Here is a 25,312-nt window from a genome sequence, read left to right as displayed (position 1 = left end):
CCCACAGCAATTACGTGATCGCATCTGTTTGCAGACGGTTCATTAGATTACCAGATATGCTGCCTACGTAACTCCTGGCATAATTAGTGACGGCGTGGTTGGAATCGGGATGATTTTTTGTTTGAGCGTGAGTGCAAGCACCATGGCAGACCTCCTATGCTTCTAGAGTGGACAGCGGTCTTATAGATGCCGCGGTTCGGAACGACACCGTCCCGCGTCACCGCACATATGGTGTATATTTGAGGGTCACATCGTTAAGGACATGCAATGCAAGAATGTTGATAGTAATTACTAGTATTTACTTCAACATTCTTGCAATGCAAAAATGTTGAAGTAAATAGTGAGAGAAAGGACATGCATATATATTTCCCTCGGAAGGAAGCAATACCTGCCCCCCCCCCCCCCTCCCAATCTCCTCCCACCCCCTCTCAGCTCTTCTCTATGCTAGTGGTTTCCTTGATGGTCCAATGTCGACTACGAACTAAGTTTCTCAACATCAATTCACAGTGAATGATGGACTAGTCACTGATTTGGTCCGAAAGTTTGATTAGTATTTGAATTTCCATCGATAGTGTTGTATTTCTTTTTGTGTGTATGTGTGTCTATGTACCCTACTCTCGGAGCCTACTCCTAGCAAACAGCTGCGTTCGGACACGCCTATGCACTCTTGCAGACATCTGCGTTCTGATGCGCTTTCCGCCGAGCATCGCCGTGGCCATTCCAGGCGCGCCTTTCATTGGCTACCCCTCTCCACCGAGCGTCATCCTCGCCGCTCCCTCGGCTAGACACCCCATTTCCCTTTCCGCCAAGCTTCCCTGTTGCCTTTCTAGTCACGGCATAGCCCTCTTCCTATCGTTCTTCAACCTTCCCACACAGCAACACTGGCGGACGGTGAAGGGTTGGCTAAGAACAGCTTCGCTTAAGCAAAGAGTGATTTGACTCTTTTTCGAGAGTCCTTACTTGCCATGTGCATGAGTTTAAAGGCACATGTGGACTCTCTTTGGTGATCCCTATACTCTCATCCGAGAGTCGTGGCACCCAAAAGAGAATCAACTTGTCTCTTTAAAGGAGTCATACACGTGGCAAGCGAGGACTCACCAAAAAGGGTAGCACATACTCTTTATTAGAGCTTATTATGACAGTCTTCCAGAGCTCAGGCACTCAAAGGCAAGAATACTCACCAGTTTCTTCATATTGCTCGCCTTCGGTAAAGTGTCACCGCCGGCGACCTTTACTCCACCGCCGGCTACCTGCGACCGGTAATCGTTGTGATATGCGACCAGAGCAACCTTGTCGCTATCGCCGAGCACGGTCTTAAGGGAATCGCAGCCCGAGGCTTCCCTCACGAACGCGAGCAGCATGCTCCTGAGGACGGACGGCGCCTCGTCCTTGGCACCCGCACCGCTCCCGATTGCCGCCAGGAAAACGAGGAACATCGGCGAGGCCATCCGGTTGAACGCCATGGCTGTTTCTTCTTCTTGGAGCACGCGACTTGGGCACGCGAGGTTATGATGATGATGATGGTGTTGCTGGGATGATTGGCACCTGCCCACTCAGGGGAATCGGCCAAGAGTCGCGCGGATCATATAGTGTGAAAGTTTTAAGCGCTAATTGAGGTTATAGAGTCAATTAGAATGAAGGTTTGTTTGTTTGTTTGTAGCCCAAAGGAGACTGGCTTATACCCACGAGGGGGATTGTCCACACTGGCAATTATGAAGGGAAATGTAAACCCTATGAAACGTAAAAAAAAAGAAAGAAGAAGGAAACGCGATGCTAATAAAAAGTGCTTTCGTCGTCGTCATCTCGACCATAACATAAGTGCACGTAATAATAAAATAATTTCTGGGGTTTTAACGCCCCAAAACCACGATACGATTATGAGAGACGCCGTAGTGGAAGGCTTCCAGAAATTTTGACCGCCTGGGGTTCTTAACGTCCACCTAAATCTAGGTACACGGGCCTCTAAAATTTCGCTATATTTACTTAAATTAGCGATACTACAAATTTGAAGTTGTAAGTCATCCTTCCTTGGAATACGTCGCCTTAGCCATTGGTATCTGGGTTGTGTTAAATTTACTTATCCGTGCTTCTTCATATCTAAGCAACATTCTACTACATACTGTATGTTTGATTAAGTAACGCTTCGTTCATAATTTTAGTGACATATTGCTCGTTATTTACTCATTATTAACATGATTATCTCGTCTGTATACCACCAGGTTCGGGGCCTGTCCTCATCAACATCGCGTCGCTGTAAACAATCATCATCATCAAATCCAACGCACCCTTCTGATTGATTGATTGATTGATTGATTGATTGATTGATTGATTGATTGATTGATTGATTGATTGATTGATTGATTGATTGAAATAACTTTAATGAGGTCCTGCGGGACGCGCCCTTGCGCGCAGTGGGCGACTCCCACGTCGGGACCGTCAGGCCAAGCCTGTCGGCCACTTCGCGGGCCTGCTGGACAGCCCAAAGCTGGTCGGCCAGGAGCGGAGCCTTCGCGTTTTCGTCTTTCACTCAACTCTGACGTGCGCACGACGTGACGTGTCCTCCTGTGGTTCTCCCATGCGCTTTCTGTAACGGGGTCTAATGTCCCAGATTTCGACCAAATTTTGGACCGAACTCGTCTCAGAGGCCTTCCTTCGGAGTCTAATGTAGAAGATATCGGCTATCCATAGAGATTCATACTATACGAAACACTATGCGGCCATCATTGCTGACCGTACCTGCCTCAGAGGCCTTTCTTAGCTGCGCTATAACCGGAAGTTAAGTGCACACCGGAAGAGAATTAAGACACCGGGAGGGGACGTCCAGAAAACCCCTTCTGGATTCGCGCATGATCATGATATGATGATCATAATAATAATAAATGTCATCATCATTTCATATGCTCACAAAGGAAGCTTGCTTGCTTGCTTGTTCCTTGATTCTTGGCTCCTGCCCCCTACGAGGGATTGACCATGAAACCGGCGGTTTAATATCAGGGGTAAAGTTTTTAACTGAAACGGAGGATGAAGAATAAATCAGTCGCCCAGATTGTAAACAAAAATTGAAGAATGGCTAGTTTATATACCAATAAAAAAAACTGGCGAAGCTTGCACTAATCTGCGCAACGCTTGAGGCAGCGCAACTGGACGATTCTGAAGACTAATCTGATTGCTTCTAAGTTGTTTCAGGGCCTTAGCTAGGGAGGCAGGTTATTTCTAGGTTTCTTCTAGGTCGTTGTTAGGCTTTAGCTAGGTGATGCTAGGTTGTTTCTACGAAGTAAGAGCAATTTTATAGGCTCGTTTTTAATCAGAACTAACAGACAAGAAACCCAAGGAAAGGTTGTTTCTACGTGATTCTCAGCGCAGAGAGGTCGAGTTAAACAACAGTGTTAGGAATGAGGTAGGCCCCCTCGGGTGCTCAGCGTAAAATACGAGGTCGTGGTATCCCACCGCTGGAATCGCTGTTGGGACTGGGGTTACGTGGCCGGTGCGAACACGAGTGTGCATCGTGCCCGGAGCAGTCAGAAGGACAAAATGAGAAGGAAATAGTTTATGTACAGACTATTTTACATGTTTTCGCTCTCAGTCAACATGACTGCCAGCCCGACCACGTCGGCTGGTTCCACTCCCCTAACAACGGGACCAGCTCGGCCTTAAGTAAGGTACCACGTCCATTGTGATGTGACCCTCTTTTAGGTCGCAGGTGTTGAGCCTCTTTTGGGCCACTAGGCAGAGAAGAACGACGACTGGCGTCAGTTGTCGGGGCCGGCTGGGCAAAGACGCCGTTTTCCAGGATCCCTCTTTGTTGGAAAGTCGGCGACGTTGTGGCCTTTGCGCTGAGGCACAACAACAGACACACACAGACATGACGCGGATGTCCGAACTCCGGAGACAGAAACTCGCGCTGAAACCAAGCGTTCGCACCTCTCATAGAAGATCTACGGGCACGTCGTCGTTCGTATCGCTGACCTGTCTTCACGCAGCCGCCGTTGCCTTTCACGTTACCTAGTATTCTCTCGTTGTATGTACTCAGGGTCTTTGGCTTGCCGTCGTCGCTTCGCAGCCATTTGTTGTTGGGCTAACTGTTGCCTTCTATTTTTAGTGTACCAGTGGTGAGTAGTAGGATCTATCCAATTTCTGTGGCACATACCCGTTTATGACGATGATAGCTTTTGGTTAGCCGGACAAGGAACGATTTGCTAAACTGCTTCGCTGTTAAAACATGCAATAATACAATAATATGAAACAAAACTAATTAGTTGTGAAAATTCCGAAGTGCGAAATTTTGTTCGCGAATACTATTTACACGCAATTCTTCTTGTGTGACCATGAAATTTGCATGTGGTTAAGCGGACGTTCCTGTTGCTTTAGCCCAGTGAACGCCTCAAAGACAGAATATTTTACAAATTCAGAGTAATTTTTAGTTCTGAATAAAATTTCGTAAATGTTTTTACTATCACTAGTAAAGCACATACAAGGACACAAGGACACAAGACTGCGCGGTGCCCATATAAATAATCCAAAAGCGAAGAATGTACAATGAGCATCTATGTAAACCAGCATGGTTAGGGTAGGGAGGTCGGTGGTGAAAGAGAGAGATTGTTCTACGATGGGAAAGTTGAGAGGTCTGCCTGAATGAATGTTATGACGTGCTATACCTCCGCAATCCATGCAGAATGGAAAAGGGGGCGTAAATAGGGCGAAATTTGTGATGTACGAAATTGGGGATGAATTAAACTGAGCAGCGACGACTCCTTTAAGTATCAAAACTATATTTTTTAGCAAGAACATGATAATGAAAGTCTCTAGACCTACGCTCTAGGTGTAAATGTCCCGGTCGCACTATCATTTCCGGCATCAAAACTTGGTTTAGTTACGGGTGGGCTGCGTTTTGTATTATTTATCACGAGAAATGGAGCAACTGATGTGTTATTTCTTGCGTTATTCTGGCTTAGAATTTGTTTTATATTCAATGATTTCACCCGCGATGTTTTAGTTTCGAATTCTGCAATTCAGCAGTCCTTAATTTTTTAAATTATTTATTGTACGTGAGTTATTTCACTTAGGTGTTAGGGCTCCATTGGGCACTATTCTTGCTTTCCTGGCATGTTTTTAAACAGTGCGCAAATCACAGTGAACACTCATTCCTGCTGCTGTCGATTATATAGGTCTAACCCGCGCGGTACGTACAACTCAGCACAGCTGCAATCGCCATTATGACCATTATAATAAGCGAGCCAGTGCAAATTTACACAGCCGTCATGTCTGGTGGAATCCTGGTAGACTTGGCGACATCTTATGTTTGCTACAAACAATTTTTAACAGGTCACGTTTCGCTGCGTCATAAGTTAAAAGTTCGTGTAGTTTCGGCACGAGATGGACTCACGAATTCCAGTACTCCTCAGCATGAAACTTATTATCACACTGTGTAAAAAATGTTGACAACCAGCCCACTCCTCACTCCTTGGTAATGAGGCCGCCCACCATCAGGCTCGAGCTTTAGGCTCCCGAGCCCACGGTCCAAGCCGTTTCGGAGCGAGGAATGAGATGAAATTAGGTGGTCGACACGCGACCATATGGTGACGTATCATGAAATTGCGCAACATTATAGATTGACCAGACTTCACTGTCTCCCCGAGCACGAATCCCTAACTAATCGGCAGGAGCTCGTGTAGAGGCAACTCCAGACGGGCTCCTTTACAAAACCCCCAATTGTATACTACTACTGCCGTTAATAATCAGGGCAAGCTGTGCCGAGCCCCCATGGCCGACCTCTTTCATATAATATGGGGCTGTCCCAGTATACGTCCTCATGGTAGCCTACAGGGCTTGTAAATTACTCAGCAGTAGGAGGCCACGCTCCGTTTTGCCGCTTCATTGCGCGCGCAGATAATTCTGTCATGCCTGGGAGGTCACTGCAAAGGCCCTGAGTGGTTTTGGCGATGCCAAGTCACCGCCACACACACACACACACACACACACACACACACACACACACACACACACACACACACACGCACACACACACACGCACACACGCACACACACACACACACACACACACACACACACACACGCGCGCGCGCGCACACACACACACACACGCACACGCACACACAGGCACCCACAGACACACACACGCACACACAGACACGCGCGCACGCACATACACAAACACACGCGCGCACACACACACACGTGCACACACTCACACACACGCACACACAGACACGCGCGCACGCACATACATAAACACACATACGCGCGCGCACACAAAAACGAAAAAAAAAACGACAGAAAAGAAAATAACCGCAGAAAAAGAGCGTGCAGTCATAACGGCTTTTTGAAGCATGCCATATGACTTTTTAATTATAGGCCTTTTACTCCAGTACAGAACGATTATGTCGCTGGGCGATAGACATGAAAAAGACGCTCATGTTGTCATTACCGTCGTGTATTAACGTTGAAAAGACGGGCGTAAAGGGAACAAATGGCGGGCACGTCTCACAATTCCAGATAATAATGAGGTATACGTCGAGGTCCTTGTTGTTACACGCCCCGTAACTGACGCTCTTGCACCTTAGTATCTTCAAGGAAAATCGCGTATACGTGCCAACTGCCAATTCGCCCAGGTACTCGGAAAACAAATTTTTCGTAACTGCTATGCTCGCTGTAGTCGTATTTTTCCGGTGTGATTTAGTGATTCATGGTTGTCAAAGCCCCCTTCGCTCAACAAGCATTACAAATGATTGTCCTTGAATCAAATGCGGAGAGTTAGAATTTTTTCGGCTTCTGTATAGCCGCCTAAGAGCTCTGTAAATGGGGTACAGGGGATTAAAGATTACAGAGTTTAATGAAGATAGGAATTTGGGCTCAGCAGACGAGTTTAATCTGCGCGAAAACAACGTGTAGGAACCTAGAAACACGCACGCACGAAGCACAGACTGCCAGCCATGTTTATTTCTGGAGGCAGAACATTTACAGGGGACGACAAGGAGCAGTTGCACACCAGTCGCTCTTTGTCATCGAGCATGAATGTTCTACCTTCAGAAATAAACACAGTTGGACGTCTGCGCTTCGTGTGTGTGCGTGTTTCTACACTTAACGTGCCCACGCACGTGTTGTCTTCTTCGCGCATTTTAAATGTGTCTGCTGAATGTATGAGCCAACTATAAACCAACAACACGCCATACTTCAGAATTTAAACTATTTCTACTATACCGCAGTATTCGTATTGACGTAGATTTCTTTAGATCTTACCTAGCAATCTTGCAAGCTCGGTAGGGTGATCATTGACAACACACGAGACGTATACGAACAAGCTTTCTTTTGCGTATGATAAGTAGACTTCTTCCATTTCTTTCTCTTTTTGGGGATGATATCCGTATACAGTATACTTCGGAGCGACTGTGAATTAGATATTCACAGGCTCGGCGTGCGTGCGACGATATACACGCGCAAACGCGAGGCCTGGACGAGGATACGGCCGCACCACAGCGCCGTCACTTCTTCGCGAGCGCTTCGTGGCTGGTAGCGGGTTCGGTGGCCTCGGCCGTCTTCTCGACCGTCTTGGGCTCTTCAGCACCATCTGCGCTCTCGCCAGAGCCGCCGGCTTCCAATTCGGTGGCTGCAGCGGCGGCAGCAGCCGCGCTATGCCTAAGACTCATCTTGGGCATGAGGACGGCACCGGTGAGGACCAATCCGCCGATCAGCACGGCGGCCATGATGCCGACGATGGACCCCCAGGAGGGGCCTCCTTCAAGTATGGACGCACCCGAGACCTTGACCTTTTCTACCTGCGTGGTTCGCGAGTGAGGTTACAGTGGCACATGTAGAGACGTTTAGGACTAGTGACAGGTTTACGATATGCTGCGCTGTATAGATGGCTTGCAATGACGTCATCTAAGCAGCCATCTTGGAGGACCAGCAATGTCCGAGAGCTGCACTTATCGGGAGCGGTGGTCCTGCTGCAAGTTCTCGCACGCATGCAAGCAAGGTTCCGTGGCATTTAATATAATGCACTGACGTTATCCTGCAACCACCATTTGGGGTGCCAGTACGGTACGTCCTTGCCTGTCTGACGTCAAGTGCAAGGCATCCATTTATAGTTCCTTTTTATTCTATTCTATCTTGTTTAGGAAAATGGTGGCTTGAAGGGGTGAGCAGTCAACAAGCAATGCCACTGGAGCCTACGTTTCGACAAGAGGGACATATACAGTGTCTGTCGGGAAAGTAGTAGGACTGAATTTAAAAAAGAAAGTGTTTATTCACAACTGTCACACGTAGTTTTCAAATGCTCCTTCTGCGTCAACAGAGCGTTTCCAGTGGCTCTGCCAGTCACTGAAGGCTCCCCGGAACGCAGAAACTGGATTGCTCATCAGCTCCCTCGTTACGACGTCTTGAATGGCCTAGATCGAGCCGTGGTGCCGTCCTTTCATGGCCCTTTTCAATCGGGGGAAGAGGAAGAAGTCTGAAGGAGCGACATCTGGGATATAGGGTGGCTAGGTAAGATATATGTGATACCATGTTGGGTCCGGAAGTCCATGACAGCAAAGGCGGTATGGCTCGGCGCATTGTCGTGATGGAACCTCCACGATCCAGCGATTTTGCACAAACCGTGCTCAATCCCAAGTTTTCGGCCCCAGTGTCGTGCACAATAGTTTTTGACAAGTTTAATTGTTTTGATATCATCCGCACCCTCAATGTGCGGTGAGAGTTCAAGAGATTTCGAGCTTTCACAAAATTTTCGTCACTTTTACCCTTTGAAGGGCGTCCTGACCTTTGCTCATATTAAACTTGCTCTCTTCTGTCCCGAAACAATTTGTGCCACTCAAAAAATCAACCCATGGCATCTCTCTTATAAGCAGTCTCCGTCATGCCATGGGTCTCACGCGCAGTTTTACCCAGTTTGAAGCAAAACTTCACTGCATAACGCCGCTCTAACAAACGGTTCATTGTGGAGATGACAAGGCACATTGAAAGGCGTTCACCATAAACTCGATTTACACTCCGCTTGTAGAACACTGGTGACTGGTACGCTGGTAGCTAAGACCCCCCCACCACCCAACCAGTGCAGAAACAGACCCCTCCTTTAACACGTTTTGGCGGGGAAAAATCAGTCCTACTACTTTCCGCACACACCCTGTATATAAGTCGCCGTCAAAGCACTCGGTTGGTGCATTTATCAACCGTCTCATTGTACCTTCCCCCCGGTGTGAATAGTCCGAAAGAAAACAAGCTGATAACAGGAAAATCAACTTACGCCTAATTTTGAAACATCGCATTCGAAATCACTGCCGCAATCGCTGCGAGGTTCACCCTTCTTGTATACCGGTACTCCTGATTTCGACTTGCGAAAATTTTACGTACGTTAGCCACCGTGTTTATACGGTGTGTCTGTAGATAACAGATGCATTGGAAGAAAAAGTGTAGATTTCACGGTAAATTCTAGATAAATCCTTTAGCGTTACATCGTGGCTTGGGCAGCGGCAGCGTCAAACAACTTTAGACTATATGATGCCAACAACAGCGTGGTGGTGTAGGTCTCACACCTCAGTGGTGTATGCGAGAAATGAGGCTAAGGAGGAGGAGGCGGAGGAGAAGTTGGAGAGAGGAAAATACGTTACTCCAGCAGCATTATAGCTGGAAGCAAACCCCATGGTCTGTACGGGAACGGGGAGAGGGCAATAAAGAGGAGAATTGAAGGAGAGCAGAGTGGCGTCCATGGCCGAGGACGTGGTGGGCGGCTTCTACAACCGTTTGTCCAGTTCAGTGTCCTTAAGAAAGTGAAGAAACACCTTGAAGACCTGGGTGTGGTTGTGGGTGGGGAATAGGAGGTCCCTCTGTGTAGCAGTAGATAGACCCTGGCGATGGAGTGCGGTGATCAGCGAGACCGATTGCAAACTGTCGGCATTTGTTCCCCAACCGCAGGCTTGAGCGAGGGAAACCGCCAGCGCTATGGAAACCGTGTCAAGCGTCTGAACGCGCTTTCTTCCACGCGGGGCATTCTTAACCCTTTCGGCCCTGGCAGTGTCGATTGACACCACCACAGAACATTTCCCCTAGCACCACGGAAATGAGACCAAAACTGCACATTCTTGGGGAAATACTTCTTCAATTATCCCCACTGTGATTGACACCAAAGTTGCGACATGTTTGCGGAAGTGGGAGCCACAAAGAAGAAGAAGCTTGACCGAAGTCATGGGTGACGCCGAGGTGGGTCAGCTGAGGTGGCTAAGCGCCGTTTTCGGGACGTCGTACAGAAGCTCTCTCAAGGAATATCATACTAAAAAAAACTGAAAAATGAGACGTGGTTCGGATTTTGTGTACTCTAGTGAATAGCAGAAATAAAGAAGCCATTTTTCTAATTTCACAACCACTGAGCCCTGATGACCTAATTTGGTTCCATGCTAATTAATCCCTAAATACTTGCACCACTGGCTCAATTTTTCGTTTTGTCTTCTGAGGTCCTACCTATTAGGAAAACACGCACAAAAAGGTCTCCGGCCGAAATAAAAAGTGCAGGGTTGAAAGGATGAAAGGCGTTCTTTTCCGCCTGATGAGGCAGGTGCATGTGGCATAGTGATTAGAGTATCGGTAAGGGGGTCCAGATATTAAATCCCGCCGTCGAAACGTTTTTGCGGTGGTGGGATTGTTCTAGAAAGTTTCAATGCGAATGCTTTCAGTCAAATCGTTAAATGATCAGACTTTTTCCCTTTCGAAGATACACAAGGGTGAACTTACCCATACTGGTAATTGCACACAGGGATTTCCTTTGGGTCCTCGTCTGGCTTTGATGCGAACTTGAACTGCTCGTAGCCGCAACTAATGGAGGGGGTTGCGCCCAGATAAGCTGCAAAAACAAACATCAAATATTAGTTTCACATCGTTCTCACGCCTCTGTCATTTCGTACCCATACGAGCCCTTCGAAATAAGTTCAATCGTGCTTGCTCAACAAGAATTCTATTCATTTCATATGCCACAATTACAGACGAAAGTTTTTCACCGACAGAGGCACCTTGGTGCCTGCAACTCCAAACCACGATGGTCCTCCCAGACTCTGGTCGAAACATCGTGAATAAACATTTCCTTTTTTACTGTTCTCACGGAGGATCTACGTGACATTTACCACTCCTACGGCCACTTCAAGAGCCCCTAAACCACCTCCGATATTTTTTCAAACATTTCGAGTAAACACGCGCATCGCATGCAGAATGCCGTGACGATGAACGATGCCACACGTGACAACGCTACAAGCCGCGCGCGTGTCGCAAATTCCCAGAAACATTTCTTCTCTACGGGCCCTTCCGGTCTGCCGTCAGCACGTCAGCGTGTTGAATCCGTGATGCGGTATGCAGGCGATGCTGCGATTGGTCGAACAAGAACCTACGACTTCCGGTTAGTCTGCAAGCAGCTGCCCGCGCTCCTTGCTACTCTTCGTCGTGTTGCCCGCGTGTGCGCGCTTGCGAATCGGCAACTACGGCCCCTAACGCAACTGCCAAATCGCTAGCGTACAAGCACAGTCACGCCTAGCGGTCTGGTAAGCTGCGCGGACTGAATCCGACAGTGTCTTGCGACGGCTTTCACGAATCAGTGTGCGGCTGCAAAAGCGCCGACTGGATAAAAAAATTCACAGCATATCCACGGGTGAATGATGAAGAGCTTGGGCGAAGCTCCTGAAGCAATCATGGTTACACCGTGAAATCTTCAGTGGTTTCGCCCAGCAGCAATCAAAGCGATAGCCCGGCTAACCGCTGTTGACATCATCAAAGACGTGACAAACACTGTATATATTTACACAAGAAATTTTGTTAATCGTAAGTGGTAGCTAGACGTGGCTTCCGTTCCCCCTTCATTATAACGGCTTTATGGTCGGTGAAGTGATGGATCGGTGATGGGTCGTAGTGGGATGTTTGCAAAGACGAAGTAGTGGGCAGTTTGCAAAGGTGGCTTCCGTTCCCCCTTGATTGTAACGGCTTTATGGTCGGTGAAGTAATGGATCGGTGATGGATCGTAGTAGGATGTTTGCAAAGACGAAGTAGTGGGCAGTATGCGAAGGATCGGTGATGGGTCGTAGTATACTGCTGGTTACGCCTTACGCCGGACGCGTGACAAGGTTAGACTAAGAGGATCTTCGCCCCTAAAACGAAAAGACGCGACGCGTGTCACCGTACCGGCCCATCATTTTTTTTGAAGGCGTGCGCGCAACACAGGGTCCATATCAGCACAATGCGTACGAGCACGGGCCGGCACGTCAACAGCGGTTAGCCGAGAAGCACCGAGTTCACGGAGTCGTGGCAACCGGAAGTGCCCGCTGTTTCGAAGAGCGCGTCAGCGATGACGGTATGTCACGTGAGTTTGGGAGAGGAGACCAGCCGACGAGCGGAGGGTAGCGAAGGAAAGAGTGAAATGAGCGATCGCACCGTTTCGGTCATCAAACGCGTCCAGCTCCGCTATTACGGCACCGTTTCTAAAAATTCTCACTGATATACGTGTTCGTTGTAGACTCGTGCGCAACTGTCACACCACAACTCAATTTCGACCTCTGGGTGGTTTAGGGGCCCTTTAACAGCCCAATGTGGCCGCGCCCATATGTGTCTGACGAGAAATCATCTATACCTGTGCGAATCTATCCGCTTCTGCATCTGTTTGGACGGCGTAGTTGTCCAAGTCCTCAGGTCTGAACTTCGCGTTGGCGTCGAACCATTTCTCGAGAAATGTCGCACCCTTAGCCGTTGCGGCTTTGTCAGGCTGTGGGGAGACGGTGGCGGAGTCCTGGTTCTGGTTCACTCCGGTGAAAGACCCTGCGAAATTCGCACAAAGTATCAAGAGGAAAAAAAGTGTCCAGAAAGGCTGGCTACACTACAATACGATAGCCAATGTGCAGAATAGTGTCTGCTGTCAAACATAGGACAGCCGTGCAGAGCATATGGAAATTTTCTCCTCTGGGAAGCACGAAATCAATAAGACTTGCTGTACCTAGTTTGCAGGGGCGCAGCCAGAAATTTTTTTCGGGGGGAGGGGGGTTCAACCATACTTTATGTATGTTCGTGTGTGCGTTTGTATGTGTGCGTGTATATATGCGCAAGCAAAACTGAAAAATTTCGGAGGGGGGTTTGCACCCCCCCAACCCCCCTTTGGCTACGCCCCTGCTAGTTTGTGCTTGATTGTATGCAGCGGTGGAACAGTGCACTGACGCTTCTCCAGCTAAAGCTTCAGAACAGTGGTTTTTTGGGCTTGTTGGCACGAACACAGACTTGTGCCAAAAAGCGCCTATGTTGTGCGTTTTTTATTGTGTGTCCCGTCTCTGCGCTGTCCACAGAAGTATGTGTTTATCTCGAACTTGCAGTTCTAAAGTCTCAGAAATGTGATCGTCCCCATTAGAGTTTCATTCATTGGTGGCCCTTCATTGTGTATGTTGCTAGTACGAATGCATTCTGACGCACGTGCACATGTAAGCACATTCTAGGACAAGCAATTTCAGTGACTTTATAAGCTAGCGCTGGGATGATAAATGCCACCGCAGTAATGGGCACCGTGGATATGACACCGACCTCAGCGTGGGCAGTGTTGCATCAAGTAAACATCCGGTCATCGAACCGCGTAGTACATCCGTATACAATAACTTTCAAAGCACTGAACCTGCATTTAATGCAGGTTCAGTGCTTTGAAATGCTATCGATAGTCAATTTACCGATAGTTCTGCATCACTAATACTCAGTCGACGCTCAACCAGCTTAAGGGAGAGGGGGTGAAGGCAGTAGCAACAGTAGTCTGTGAGCCGCAGAGAACCGGGAAAGTTCATTTCTGCCTCGATGGGGTGGAGCCGCCTCCTTGCCCGGGCTTGAAGCATTGGGGAGTGCTTGGAGTTGGACGGAGTTCAGGGCGAGTTCATATCTTTCTCTATGGGGTATGGCCGCCGCCAGCTCCGGGTCGGTTCTGCTAGCGCAGAAATACTCACTGTGAAAAGTGAAAAGCAGTGAAATAGAGGCGATGTGCACGGCATCTGCGTCTGCAAGATAGCGCGCCTCGAAGCTCACGCTCCGGCCAAGGGGCGAGGTTGGAAGCGGGAGTGGGGGGGGTGTCGTAATCGGTTAATCGAATAGTTTTAATCGATTAATTCGATTAATCGAAAGGCGGAAATCGATGACGATTAATCGATTAATTGGGCTTTAATCGATTAATCGATTAATCGTTCATCAATTTTACTATCCCTATATCCGAGCGGTCTGCCCCCAACGCATGTCTCGTTTTGTTGTGAAGTCGAGTCAGAGGAGCGTGACGGCGTGTCTACTCAGCTTCGCCGTCGTTTTGCAGCCGATTTGAACAAGTTTTGGCAAGACGCGCTTATCAAACAAACATGAAGTCTATGCAATTTTCTGCACTGGCATGGGAGGCTACATCTATGCGCAGCGGTGAGTGCGCGATGCTTTGCTCAGACTGTCAAATACAACCTGTAAAGCTGCAACGTCGCAGCAGACCAAGAGAACTAGCGGTATTCAGCCTCTTTGAACAACAAAGGCACTGCTTGAGCGCTTTGCAACGCACCCCACTGCCCATGCCTCGCAAAGAACAAAACTGAAACTACAGAAAAAGATCCGTAGACAGTTCGCTAGCTAACGGAATCCAGTCCGAAGCCTGTACTTCCCATCATTCCTCCGTGCATCATTTCCATGGTGGTTGAACGATCGCAGCGCCACTTTACTCTCTAGGTTATTGTTAGCCGAAAAATGATGGCTACCGTTTTCTAGAAAGGAAAGGGCGTCCTCTTGGTTGTTTTCATGGAATGTGGGACCACAATTACAGCTGACGTATACTGCGAAACGCTCACCTAATTGAGACGTGTGGTCAAAATCGACGGCGCTGAGAAATTTCTTCTGGAATTGTACTCCTCCATGACAACGTGCGTCATCACACCGCAGCCAGAATCAAGAAGGCTCAAGATTTTAGTTGGGAACTTTATGATTACCGGCCCTACAGTCCTTACATTGTACCAATTGACTATTTCACTTCTTGCACTTTAATTTGAAGACAGCGGGAAACTCAAGACCAACGTTGTCAGCTGGTTCAAGTCCCAGGAGGCGAAGTTCTACGCAGTGGGACTAAAGAAACTGGTACAGCTAGTGGCACGAAAGGTACTTAGAAGTTAACGATGACTGTGTCGAAAAGTTAAGTAGGTTTGTACTAAACTAAACCCGCCAATAAAAACTTGAATAAATATTTTCTGGGGACCAAAGGGCCTTTAGTTATTGAAAAACCCTCGTATATCCAGGATCGGATTGGATTTGAACCCAGGCCCTCTGCGTGGCTGTCGAGTATTCTACCACAGAGCCACGCCAATGCTTGAAGCTCCTTTGCAAAAAGGCCCTGTACAGGCGTCATGTCGAGCAAGGAATCGCATTAACATACGTAATATAACGTGGTAGAAGAGTAAGGTAACAACCAGGCGTCACATAATGTGAATTGCGCAACGAGTGTATGGTTTAAAGCTTCCCACCCACTATAAAGTGCTCAGCCACAATTCTTCTTCGTCATCAGTTACAGCATCAGCAAAGTGCACGTAATACCTTACAGATGTGTAGCAGGTACCTCGCTTCGCCGCAGAATGACGAATAATGACATAGTGGGTGCTTCCCTACTTCACAGAAGTTATCGTTTATGGCGCAGTGGATTCTAAGCTCCAAAATATCGTCTTCAACACTAGTCGATACTTTTGACGGCGACGACGGTGATAATGGCGACAAGGCATGACTGAACGTGCGCGCCTAGCAGAAGAATCTTAGCTGAGGAGCTGATCCTCACGTCACGTCACTGCAGCTGATCCTCGCGTCACGTCACGATTAGATACCGTCCTAGTTCTGACCATAAACGACGCCAACCAGCGATCCGCCTGAGTTACTCAAATGACTCGGCGGGCAGCTTCCGGGAAGACAAAGTATTTGGGTTCCGGGGGAAGTATGGTCGCAAAGCTGAAACTTAAAGGAATTGACGGAAGGGCACCACCAGAAGTGGGGCCTGCGGCTTAATGCAAAGCTGACAAGGCCTGGGGTGCAGCATCACTGGCGACCACAGCAAGCAATGCACTCGCTCACCAGAGCAGGATTGCCCATCCTGGTGTAGTACTTGGCCACTACCTCTCACATGAATACACCAATTAACCCTCGGCCCTCAGTCCTCAGCGGCTGCGAAGCAACTGACCAAGGCGGCGGTCAGACCTGCGACGCAGCAGAGGGTGCTAAGAATATCTGGGTCCGGACAGGCCGCCATTGGAATCTGAACTTGGCAACGTATAACGCTAGAACTTTGTCTAGTGAGGCGAGTCTAGCTGTACTATTCGAGGAATTAGAGGGTGTTAAATGGGATGTAATAGGGCTCAGTGAGGTATATTTAATTAGAAGAACATTTAATTCAAATAGTTTGCTAGACACCGGGAGAAAAGTGTTGAAACTCTGCGGGCTACTCGCCAAGGCTTTTGTTCCCCGCCAATTCTGCTAGCCAACGCCAGCGCACGAAACCGGAAGCGGTCCGTGGCCTGTGTTAGTAAACAGCGAAGAACAGACACGTGCTATGCTATCGTGGCTTAGCTGACAGAAGAGAACTAGGAGTGGGGTTCCTGATTCATAAAAATATAGCTGGCAATAAAGATGAATACTATATCATTAATGAGAGGGTGATATGTATCGTAATTAAGTTTATTAAGAGGTAAAAGATGAAGCTGGTACAGGCATGCGCGCCTACATCCAGCCATGATGATCAACTGGTTGAACGCTTCTACGAAGACGTAGAATCAGCAATGAGTAAGGCAAAGACACAGTATACTGCACTGATGGGCGACTTTAATGCAAAGGTAGGCAAGAAGCAGGCTGGAGATCATGCAGTTGGGGAATATGGCATCGGCTCTAGAAACGCCAGAGGGGAGTAATAGTAGAGTTCGCAGAACGCAACAATTTACGGATCCTGAATACCTTCTACAGAAAACGAGCTACTCGTAAGTGGACGTCGAGGATTCCTAATGGCGAAACTAAAAATGAAATAGACTTCATAATGTGTGCCTACCCAGGCACTGTACGGGATGTGGAAGTAGTTAACAAGATCCGGTGCAGTGACCATAGAATTCACTAGAATAGATCTAGAATACAACTAGACTTGAGAAAGGAACGGCAGAAACTGATACGCAAGAAGCCGATTAATGAACTAGCTCTGAGAGGGAAAGTACAGGAATTCAGTGTTTCACTTCAGAATAGGTACGCGGCTTTAACCGAGGAAACCGACCTTAGCGTTGACGCAATGAATGATAATCTGGCTAGTAAAGGAGTATGGAGTGGAAGTCGGGGGTACAGTCGTTAAACAGGACACTGGTAAGCTATCCCAAGAGACGAGAAACCTCATTAAGAAACGTCAAGCCATGAAAGCTTCAAATGCAACAGACAAAATAGAGCTGGCGGAGCTTTCGAAGTTAATCAATAGGCGTAAAGTAGCCGACATAAGAAAGTATATGGAGAGAATTGAGCATGCTCTAAAGAATGGAAGAAGCCTCAAAGCTATGAAGACAAAACTGTGCATAGGCAAAAATCAGATGTATGCATTAAGGGACAAGGAAGGCAAGGTCACAACCAATAGGGATAGAATAGTTGAGGTAGCGGAAGAGTTCTACAGAGATCTGTACAGCAGCCGAGACAGTCAGGATGATAACGTAAGAAGCAGTAATAGCGCAGAGGAATCTGACATCCCACCAGTATTGACAGGAGAAGTAAAGAAAGCCCTAAAAGGAATGCAAAGAGGCAAAGCCGCTGGTGAGGATCAGATAACATCAGACCTGCTGAAAGACGGTGGAGGTATTATGTTCGAGAAACTGGCCACCCTGTATACGAAGTGTCTCTCGACGGCGAGGATACCAGAATCTTGGAAGAAAGCCAACATAATCTTGATCCATAAGAATGGGGATGTCAAGGACCTGAAAAATTACAGGCCCATCAGCTTATTGTCCGTTGTCTACAAACTATTTACAAAAGTAATTGCTAACAGAATTAATAAGACATTAGAGTTCAATCAACCAAAGGACCAGGCAGGATTTCGTACAGGCTTCTCAACAATAGACCATATTCATACTATCAATCAGGTGATAGAGAAATGCGCGGAATGCAACCAACCCCTATACATAGCCTTCATAGATTACGAGAAGGCATTTTATTCGGTGGAGACATCAGCAGTCATGCAGGCACTGCGGAATCAGGGCACCGACGAAGCCTATACAAACATAATAGAAGAAATCTACAGCGGATCCACAGCCACTATAGTCCTCCATAAAGAAAGCGGCAAAATTCCAATAAAGAAGGGCGTGCGGCAGGGAGACACGATCTCTCCAATGCTATTCAACGCGTGTTTACAGGAAGTTTTCAGGGCCCTAGATTGAAGAATTAGGGATAAGAGTTAATGGAGAGTATCTCAGTAACCTGCGATTCGCTGATGACATTGCATTGATGAATAACGCGGGAGACGAATTACAGCTCATGATTACTGAACTGGATACGGAAAGTAGAAGAGTAGGTCTGAAAATTAATATGCATAAAACTAAAGTAATGTGGAACAACCTTGGCAGAAAACAGCGCTTTGCGATAGGTGGCGAGACACTGGAAGTTGTAAAGGAGTACGTCTACTTAGGACAGGTAGTAACCGCGGAGCCGAACCATGAGAGTGAAATAACTAGAAGAATAAGGATGGGTTGGGGCTCATTCGGCAAGCATTATCAAATCATGAATGGTAATCTACCACTATCCCTCAAGAGGAAGGTATATAACAGCTGCATCTTACCGGTACTTACCTACGGAGCAGAAACCTGGAGACTTACAAAGAGGGTTCAACTTAAATTGAGGACGACGCAGCGAGCGATGGAAATGAAAATGATAGGTGTAACCTTAAGAGACAGGAAGAGAGCAGAGTGGGTCAGGGAACAAACGGGGGCTAAGGACATCATAGTTGAAATCAAGAAGAAATGGATATGGGCCGGGCACGTAGCACGTCGGCAGGATAACCGGTGGTCATTAAGGGTAACTGACTGGATTCCAAGAGATGGCAAACGCGTGAGGGGGAGACAGAAAATTAGGTGGGTAGATGAGATTAAGAAGTTTGCAGGTATAAAGTGGCAGCAGAAAGCACAGGACCGGGTTGATTGGCGGAACATGGGAGAGGCCTTTGCCCTTCAGTGGGCGTAGACAGGCTGATGATGATGATGATGATGATGATGATGATGATGATGATGATGATGATGATGATGATGATGATGGATACCCTGCGAGTGTACTTGTACTAGTTGCTCCAGGAGAGTTTAGAGCGGGCTCAAGAAAGGCCGCGCTTCCAGCTTTCTCTGCGACTTTGCTGCTTATTCCGCGCAGGCCTGGCGTGTTCTTTTCACTCCTCTTCTTCTGCACTTCTGATGCAGAGAATATGCGGTGGTCACATAATTACTTCAAAAGCAGAGTCCATACAATCAGCATCTATTTAAGCTAGCTATATTAGGGTAGGGAGGTCGATAGGGAAAGGGCGAGTTCTGGTACGATAGGAAAGTTGAGAGGTCTGCCTAAGGAACTGAATGAAGGTTGTCACGTGGTACCTTGGCAATGCATGCGGATTGGAAACTGTGGCCTAAAAAGACAAAAAGAAAATAGACAGAGAGAGAGAGAGAGCGCGCGAAAACTGTCGAACACGAGAAAAGATATGGTGGGGAATTAACCTGAACTGCGAGGACTCCTTTGAATATCGAACCTCCGCCTGTTTCCTTGCAAAAGTTTGATAAGGGCCTTGAGAATGTCTCGCTAGGCGTAAGTGTTCCGGTCGCACTGTCATTTGCAGCATCGAAACTTGCTTTAGTCGCGGGTTTGCTGCGCTTTATATTATTTCTCACAATTAAAGGAGCAGCTAACCTGTTAGTTCTTGTGTTACTCTGGCTTCGTTTTTTTTTTTTCGCTTTTCATTTCAGCCTGAATGTTTTAGTTTTCGAGTTATCCGGTTCAGTGGTCCTTAAATTTGTTATCGTTATTTATTGCCTCTCAAATAACTTGATTTAAGTGCCACGACTCTAATGCATACTAATCTCGCTTTCCTGACATTTTTTTTTAACACAGCTCGAACTCATGGTGAACACTTATTATTGCTGCTGTCGATTATAGGTCTATCCCGCGTAGTGGGTGGGGTACAACTCAGCACACCTGACAATCGACATTATGACCTCTCGTATTTGTCCGAGGGCCATCATCACCATTGTCCGAGTGTTAGAACAACTATCGAAGAAGAGGACAAGCGCAAGCCTGAGCAAGGGGCCCGACTGTGCCAGGGTTTCTAGTATCCACTCTATTCTTCTCTACTCTTTCGAACAAGTGATTACAGGTAATCTATAGTAAAACACGTCTCTAATCGCGAACACGCAAAGAGGGATGAGGAGTTAAATACTCAGCGGCAATACTGTGTCGTCAGACTCTGTCTTCCCTTCACTGTTTCTGTACAAATACTGCCTAACTACAGCCGAACCTTCAGTTAAATCGTGTGAAATTTCTGAGCTATTCAACTGGTCATGGCTGTTTGTCAGTTACATAGACGCGTGAGGCAATATTTTGTTCCTTTATAAAATTATTAAACTGGGGTCTCTCTTATAAGGCCTTGTTTAACATGTACACCATGTCGTGTCCTGAGAGCTAAGTTTATCAGCGCATACATTGTGACAGGTTGGTTTATTGCTGCCAGGTAATGTAAGCGGTAATGAATTATTATGCTTAAATAAAAATTCAGAAAGCATATCGCAAGGGCATACCAAGCTACACCAGAGGACTTACAAACAAAAGGAGCCAAACCCCGAACCGCGAATGGTGCGGGTTAGAATCTCATAGGTCATAACTAACAAAAAAGGTGAGCCCCTCATATGTTATCCTACTGATTACACTGTGACTGTCTGACATGGCTACCATGATGCCTTTATCTGGCACACGAGGTCATCTCATTCACATGCAACTGGTCATTCACATGCAATTGAATTAACGTACCATACGTGACGGCAGCAACTGAAAGAATCACATCATATGCAGTGTCTGCCGTTATTATCAGATTTGCCGTCATACTCCTAAAGTCTCCTGGTCTCAGTTGATAACACGATGCCCACTACAGCTTGTGCGTTTTTTTTTTTTTTCAGGTGTTTTAGGTCCCCCACGATGAGCCACCCAGAGCACAATCCTTCGATCGAGGACTCTCCATCAAGGGTCACGCCACACCAACCAGTGCACTCGAAGAAAGCGGCCTCTGTGGGCAACGCACCGTGCGTCGCGTCCGATAAGGCCGCTGCGGCTGCCGCCGGCTTCAAGGGAGGGCGCCATCGATCGCTGAGAAACGTCGAGGGCGAGAGACGAGACCTAGCCGCTGAAAAGGACATGACCAAACCACTGGTACGAAGACACTGCCCTTAAAGGGGTGGTGCCATCAAATTTCGAGGCTATAACAAGCCTGTTGTGGGTCTCCTCTGTATGCAAGGACACTCCACACGAAGGGTCGGACACAGCAAACGTTTAGAATATATTTTAATTCACTTCCAAAGTGTACCTAAATGCCCATTCTCCCGATCAAAACCCATCGCTAGCGCGCCAACACTGACGTAGATCTGTAGGATGGACAACGGAAGTTGTAGTGACGTCACACCAGATCTGCTGTAGTGACGTGAGTGACCAGCGGACCTCCGCCACCTCCGCAACGTACGTACCGGCTGTAGTGAACTAGAATATATTCTAGTTCACTATAGTACCGGCCATAGGTCGGCAAACTCACTCATGAGTCGACTCACTCAGACTCACTCAGACTCAGATCGAGCTGTGAGTCTGAGTCTGAGCGAGTCCGGGTGAGTAATAATTTCGTGAGTTTGAGTCCGAGTGAGTCCGGCTGAGAAAATTTTCAGTGAGTCTGAGTCCGAGTGAGTCCGGTTGAGGAAAATTTTCGTGAGTCTGAGTCCGAGTGAGCTCCAAGGGCAAAATATATTTCATGAGTGAGTGTGAGTGAGCTCCACACCTTTTTGCCGACCACTCGTTCTATCTGCACCTCTTCAGCAATATTATCAGCCATATGTCAGCTCACGTTTATAGTCCCGCCGACTCACGCATACTTCAAAGCCCTAGAGTTCATACGCCAGCTCAATATTTATTGATCAGAGGCATGAGTTACAGAGGTGGGGGGTGCCATGACCTGCCCCCGAAAACTCTTTCACAGGAAGTTCTTGATAAAAATATTTCGTCTGAGTCATCCCTTTAAATAAAAATGGCCTTACTGTATTGCAACCACGGATAACTCATATTTGAAGGTACGACATCAAAAGGCGCCAAGTAGAGCACCAATTATGCGAGATATTGGAGTGAAAAAGCATTGACACCATAGTCGATAAAACCAATTATACGCTAACAGACTCATGAGTCGACTCACTCAGACTCACTCAGACTCAGACAAAGCCGTGAGTCTGAGTCTGAGTGAGTCCGAGTGAGTAATAATTTCGTGAGTTTGAGTCCGAGTGAGTCCGGCTGAAAAAATGTTTAGTGAGTCTGAGTCCGAGTGAGTCCGGTTGAGGAAAATTTCGCGAATCTGAGTCCGAGTGAGCTCTAAGGGCAAAATATATTTCATGAGTGAGTCTGAGTGAGCTCCACATTTTTTGCCGACCTATGGTACCGGCAAAGCATCGGTTGCTAAATCACTCGCCGAGTTTCGATCATTTTCTGGCTAAGTGCGTCACAGCCTTGTGTGGTCACGTGACCACGCCTCCTACACTTTTACGTCACTGCCCAACTTCGGCGCCCAGAAACCGAAACCGAAAGTTGTCCACATCAAAAGGCGATATTAAATTATTTAGCGAGAATACATGAATCTTGCGTGCATCGTTGTTCTGGAGCTATAGGAAACGCTTACAGCAAAGAACGCACAAGCCACAAACATGGTGGCACCACCCCTTTAAATGGAAGACTAAAACATTCCTAGGAATGGATGGATGGAGGCTATATGAACGTCTCCTGACCTATGCAAGCTCGAAAAATACGTATTAGTATCATTTTTAAGTCGGTCTAATGCCTTGTCTACAACAATTAAATCTTTATTCCTATAAAAAAAAGGCTAGTGAATCCACAGCCCGACATTCTGCGCCTTACCGCAGATTAACCTTAGTTTTCTCACTATCTATTTTTGTGCTTTCTCTCTACTTTTTCGCCACCAATTCTTCAACCATATTTTACTTACTAAATGAGAAGCATTTCTAAGCGAACCTCAGACACTTTGGCCGTTTCTATCTATCTATCTATCTATCTATCTATCTATCTATCTATCTATCTATCTATCTATCTATCTATCTATCTATCTATCTATCTATCTATCTATCTATCTATCTATCTATCTATCTATCTATCTATCTATCTATCTATCTATCTATCTATCTATCTATCTATCTATCTATCTATCTATCTATCTAGCCGCCTACGTCTGGGTGCTCTCCTAGTCGTCTCCATGACTTGTAATATACCAAAACTGGCATAGCAGGGGACCAGTGTATGACGAACACGATTCACTGATCATGGCATGGATGACGCAAGGTACCTGTCACGTACGTCATGAAACCCTTTCTCTCAGTCACGTGTGGCACACACCCGCATACCAGAGATCATGTTATGCGGGTATGTGCCACAGGTGATAACAGAGTCTCAATGAACGCAGTAATCGCGAACATACACATTGACACGCAAGGAAAGTGATAATTGTTCGGGTTTTATGTCCCAAAACCACGGTATGATTATGAGAGACGTCATAGCGAAGAGCTCCGGAAATTTTGACCATCTGGTATTCTTTAATGTGCACCGAGATCGCAAAGTACACGGAGACCTAGCATTTTGCCTCCATCGAAATGCGACTGCCGCGGCCGGGATCGAACTCGCGATCTTCGGGTCAGCAGTCGAGCACTGTAACCAGTACACCACCGCGGCCGACTATTGGAAAGTGAGGAAGCTGAAGACAGAACACCTCTGGAAGACGCTCAACTACCATCCACTCGTCGACATGGTCCGCAACGTGGACTACGTGGATTACAAAAAAACCGGGGTGAATGCTTCCCTACAATAAATCTACCGAGAGCACCAGGCTTCTCATCATTACCGGTGACTTCAACATTGACTTATCAAGACCCAACAACGTCTGGTCCTTATACTGCGTGAAAGGCGGCTTGAATGTGGACAGGGCACCAAAAGACCTCGCTGCCACGTCCAGGACAGGAGGCATCATAGATCATTTCATCGTAAGAGGCGTCCAGGATTTCCACCAGCTGCACTATACCTCGCACTTCACTACACTTAGACCCCTCGTAGCCGCGATCACGAACGGATCCGATAACAGCCCGGTCCAGCTGCTGGTGCTCACTGATAACGGTGATGATGACTTTGTTCAGGAACTGTCAAGAACCCCATCTACACATACACACGGGTTCGTGAAACGTGCTTGCGTTCTCCGTCATAACGGACGAGTATAATCATAACAACTGTAACGCACTGTAACAACTTCACCTGTGACTGTAACGTACGTCCTTATGCCTGCGCGTACCATTCGGCTGCGTACCATATATCTAGGGAAACTTTCCTAAATGAAGCTTAGTTGCGAGTAACCCTTGTCTTGTGCATCTGTGTTCCTTCTTTGTCCTGTTCGGATTCGCTCTCTCCAGTATTGAAGAATATAGGCACCATACTACTGAAACGGCGCCACAAGGGAAGACGAATGCACACGAAAAAGAGGACACGAAACACGAATATAGGCATAGGCGTGCGCAGGGTTCCCCATTAGGGGGGGCAAATGTTCATCGCAGCGCCCCCCACCTTACTAAGTCAATGTATGGCGCAGATTTTGCGCCCCCCTCCAACTTAAGTCACTACAAGGGTCAATGTACAGGGCAGATTTTGCGCCCCCCCTCTTAGGTGATTAGGGGGGGGGCGGCCGCCCCCCCCCTGCCCCCCCTGTGCGCACGCCTATGAATATAGGCACTACCTATCAGCTTACCGCGTCTCGTGTTGGTAACACCCAATGTTGCTGTTGCCATCGTTACGCAACTGTAAACCGGTTATATAATACATATGCGACTCTTCAACATGTGAGCGTGCGTATACAACTTCCACATTTCTCTAGCGTCATTCCGTAACGTTTCGCTCAATGTGAAAAATTACGCCATTGACACCATCTCGCGCATGCTTCGCATAACATCGATTCCCACTGTGCATGGGAACTGCCGAATTTTTTTCTATCGCGGACCTTTTTAATATTCTATTG

At 47.3% G+C, this 25,312-nt stretch overlaps 1 protein-coding gene across 2 annotated transcripts in view; it reads left to right on the top strand.

The window, feature by feature from the left end:
- LOC119383207 (EEF1AKMT4-ECE2 readthrough transcript protein-like) overlaps positions 1 to 25,312 on the top strand; it is a 252,945-nt gene that overhangs the window by 224,447 nt on the left and 3,186 nt on the right. Inside the window, exons 1-2 of one of the 2 annotated variants that reach the window (XM_037651247.2) lie at positions 20,218 to 20,380; positions 21,177 to 21,426. In XM_037651247.2, the coding sequence (XP_037507175.1) occupies positions 21,196 to 21,426 (231 nt within the window). In that variant the 5' untranslated portion in view covers positions 20,218 to 20,380; positions 21,177 to 21,195. Of the gene's footprint in view, positions 1 to 20,217; positions 20,381 to 21,176; positions 21,427 to 25,312 lie in introns of those variants that run through there. The other variant, XM_037651248.2, reaches the window with a different exon arrangement.

The sequence above is a fragment of the Rhipicephalus sanguineus genome, chromosome 2 (assembly GCF_013339695.2).
Source record: "Rhipicephalus sanguineus isolate Rsan-2018 chromosome 2, BIME_Rsan_1.4, whole genome shotgun sequence".
Taxonomy (NCBI): Eukaryota; Metazoa; Arthropoda; class Arachnida; order Ixodida; family Ixodidae; genus Rhipicephalus; species Rhipicephalus sanguineus.
Note: the sequence above shows the minus strand (reverse complement) of the source record. Positions and strands in the feature narration are given on the sequence as shown.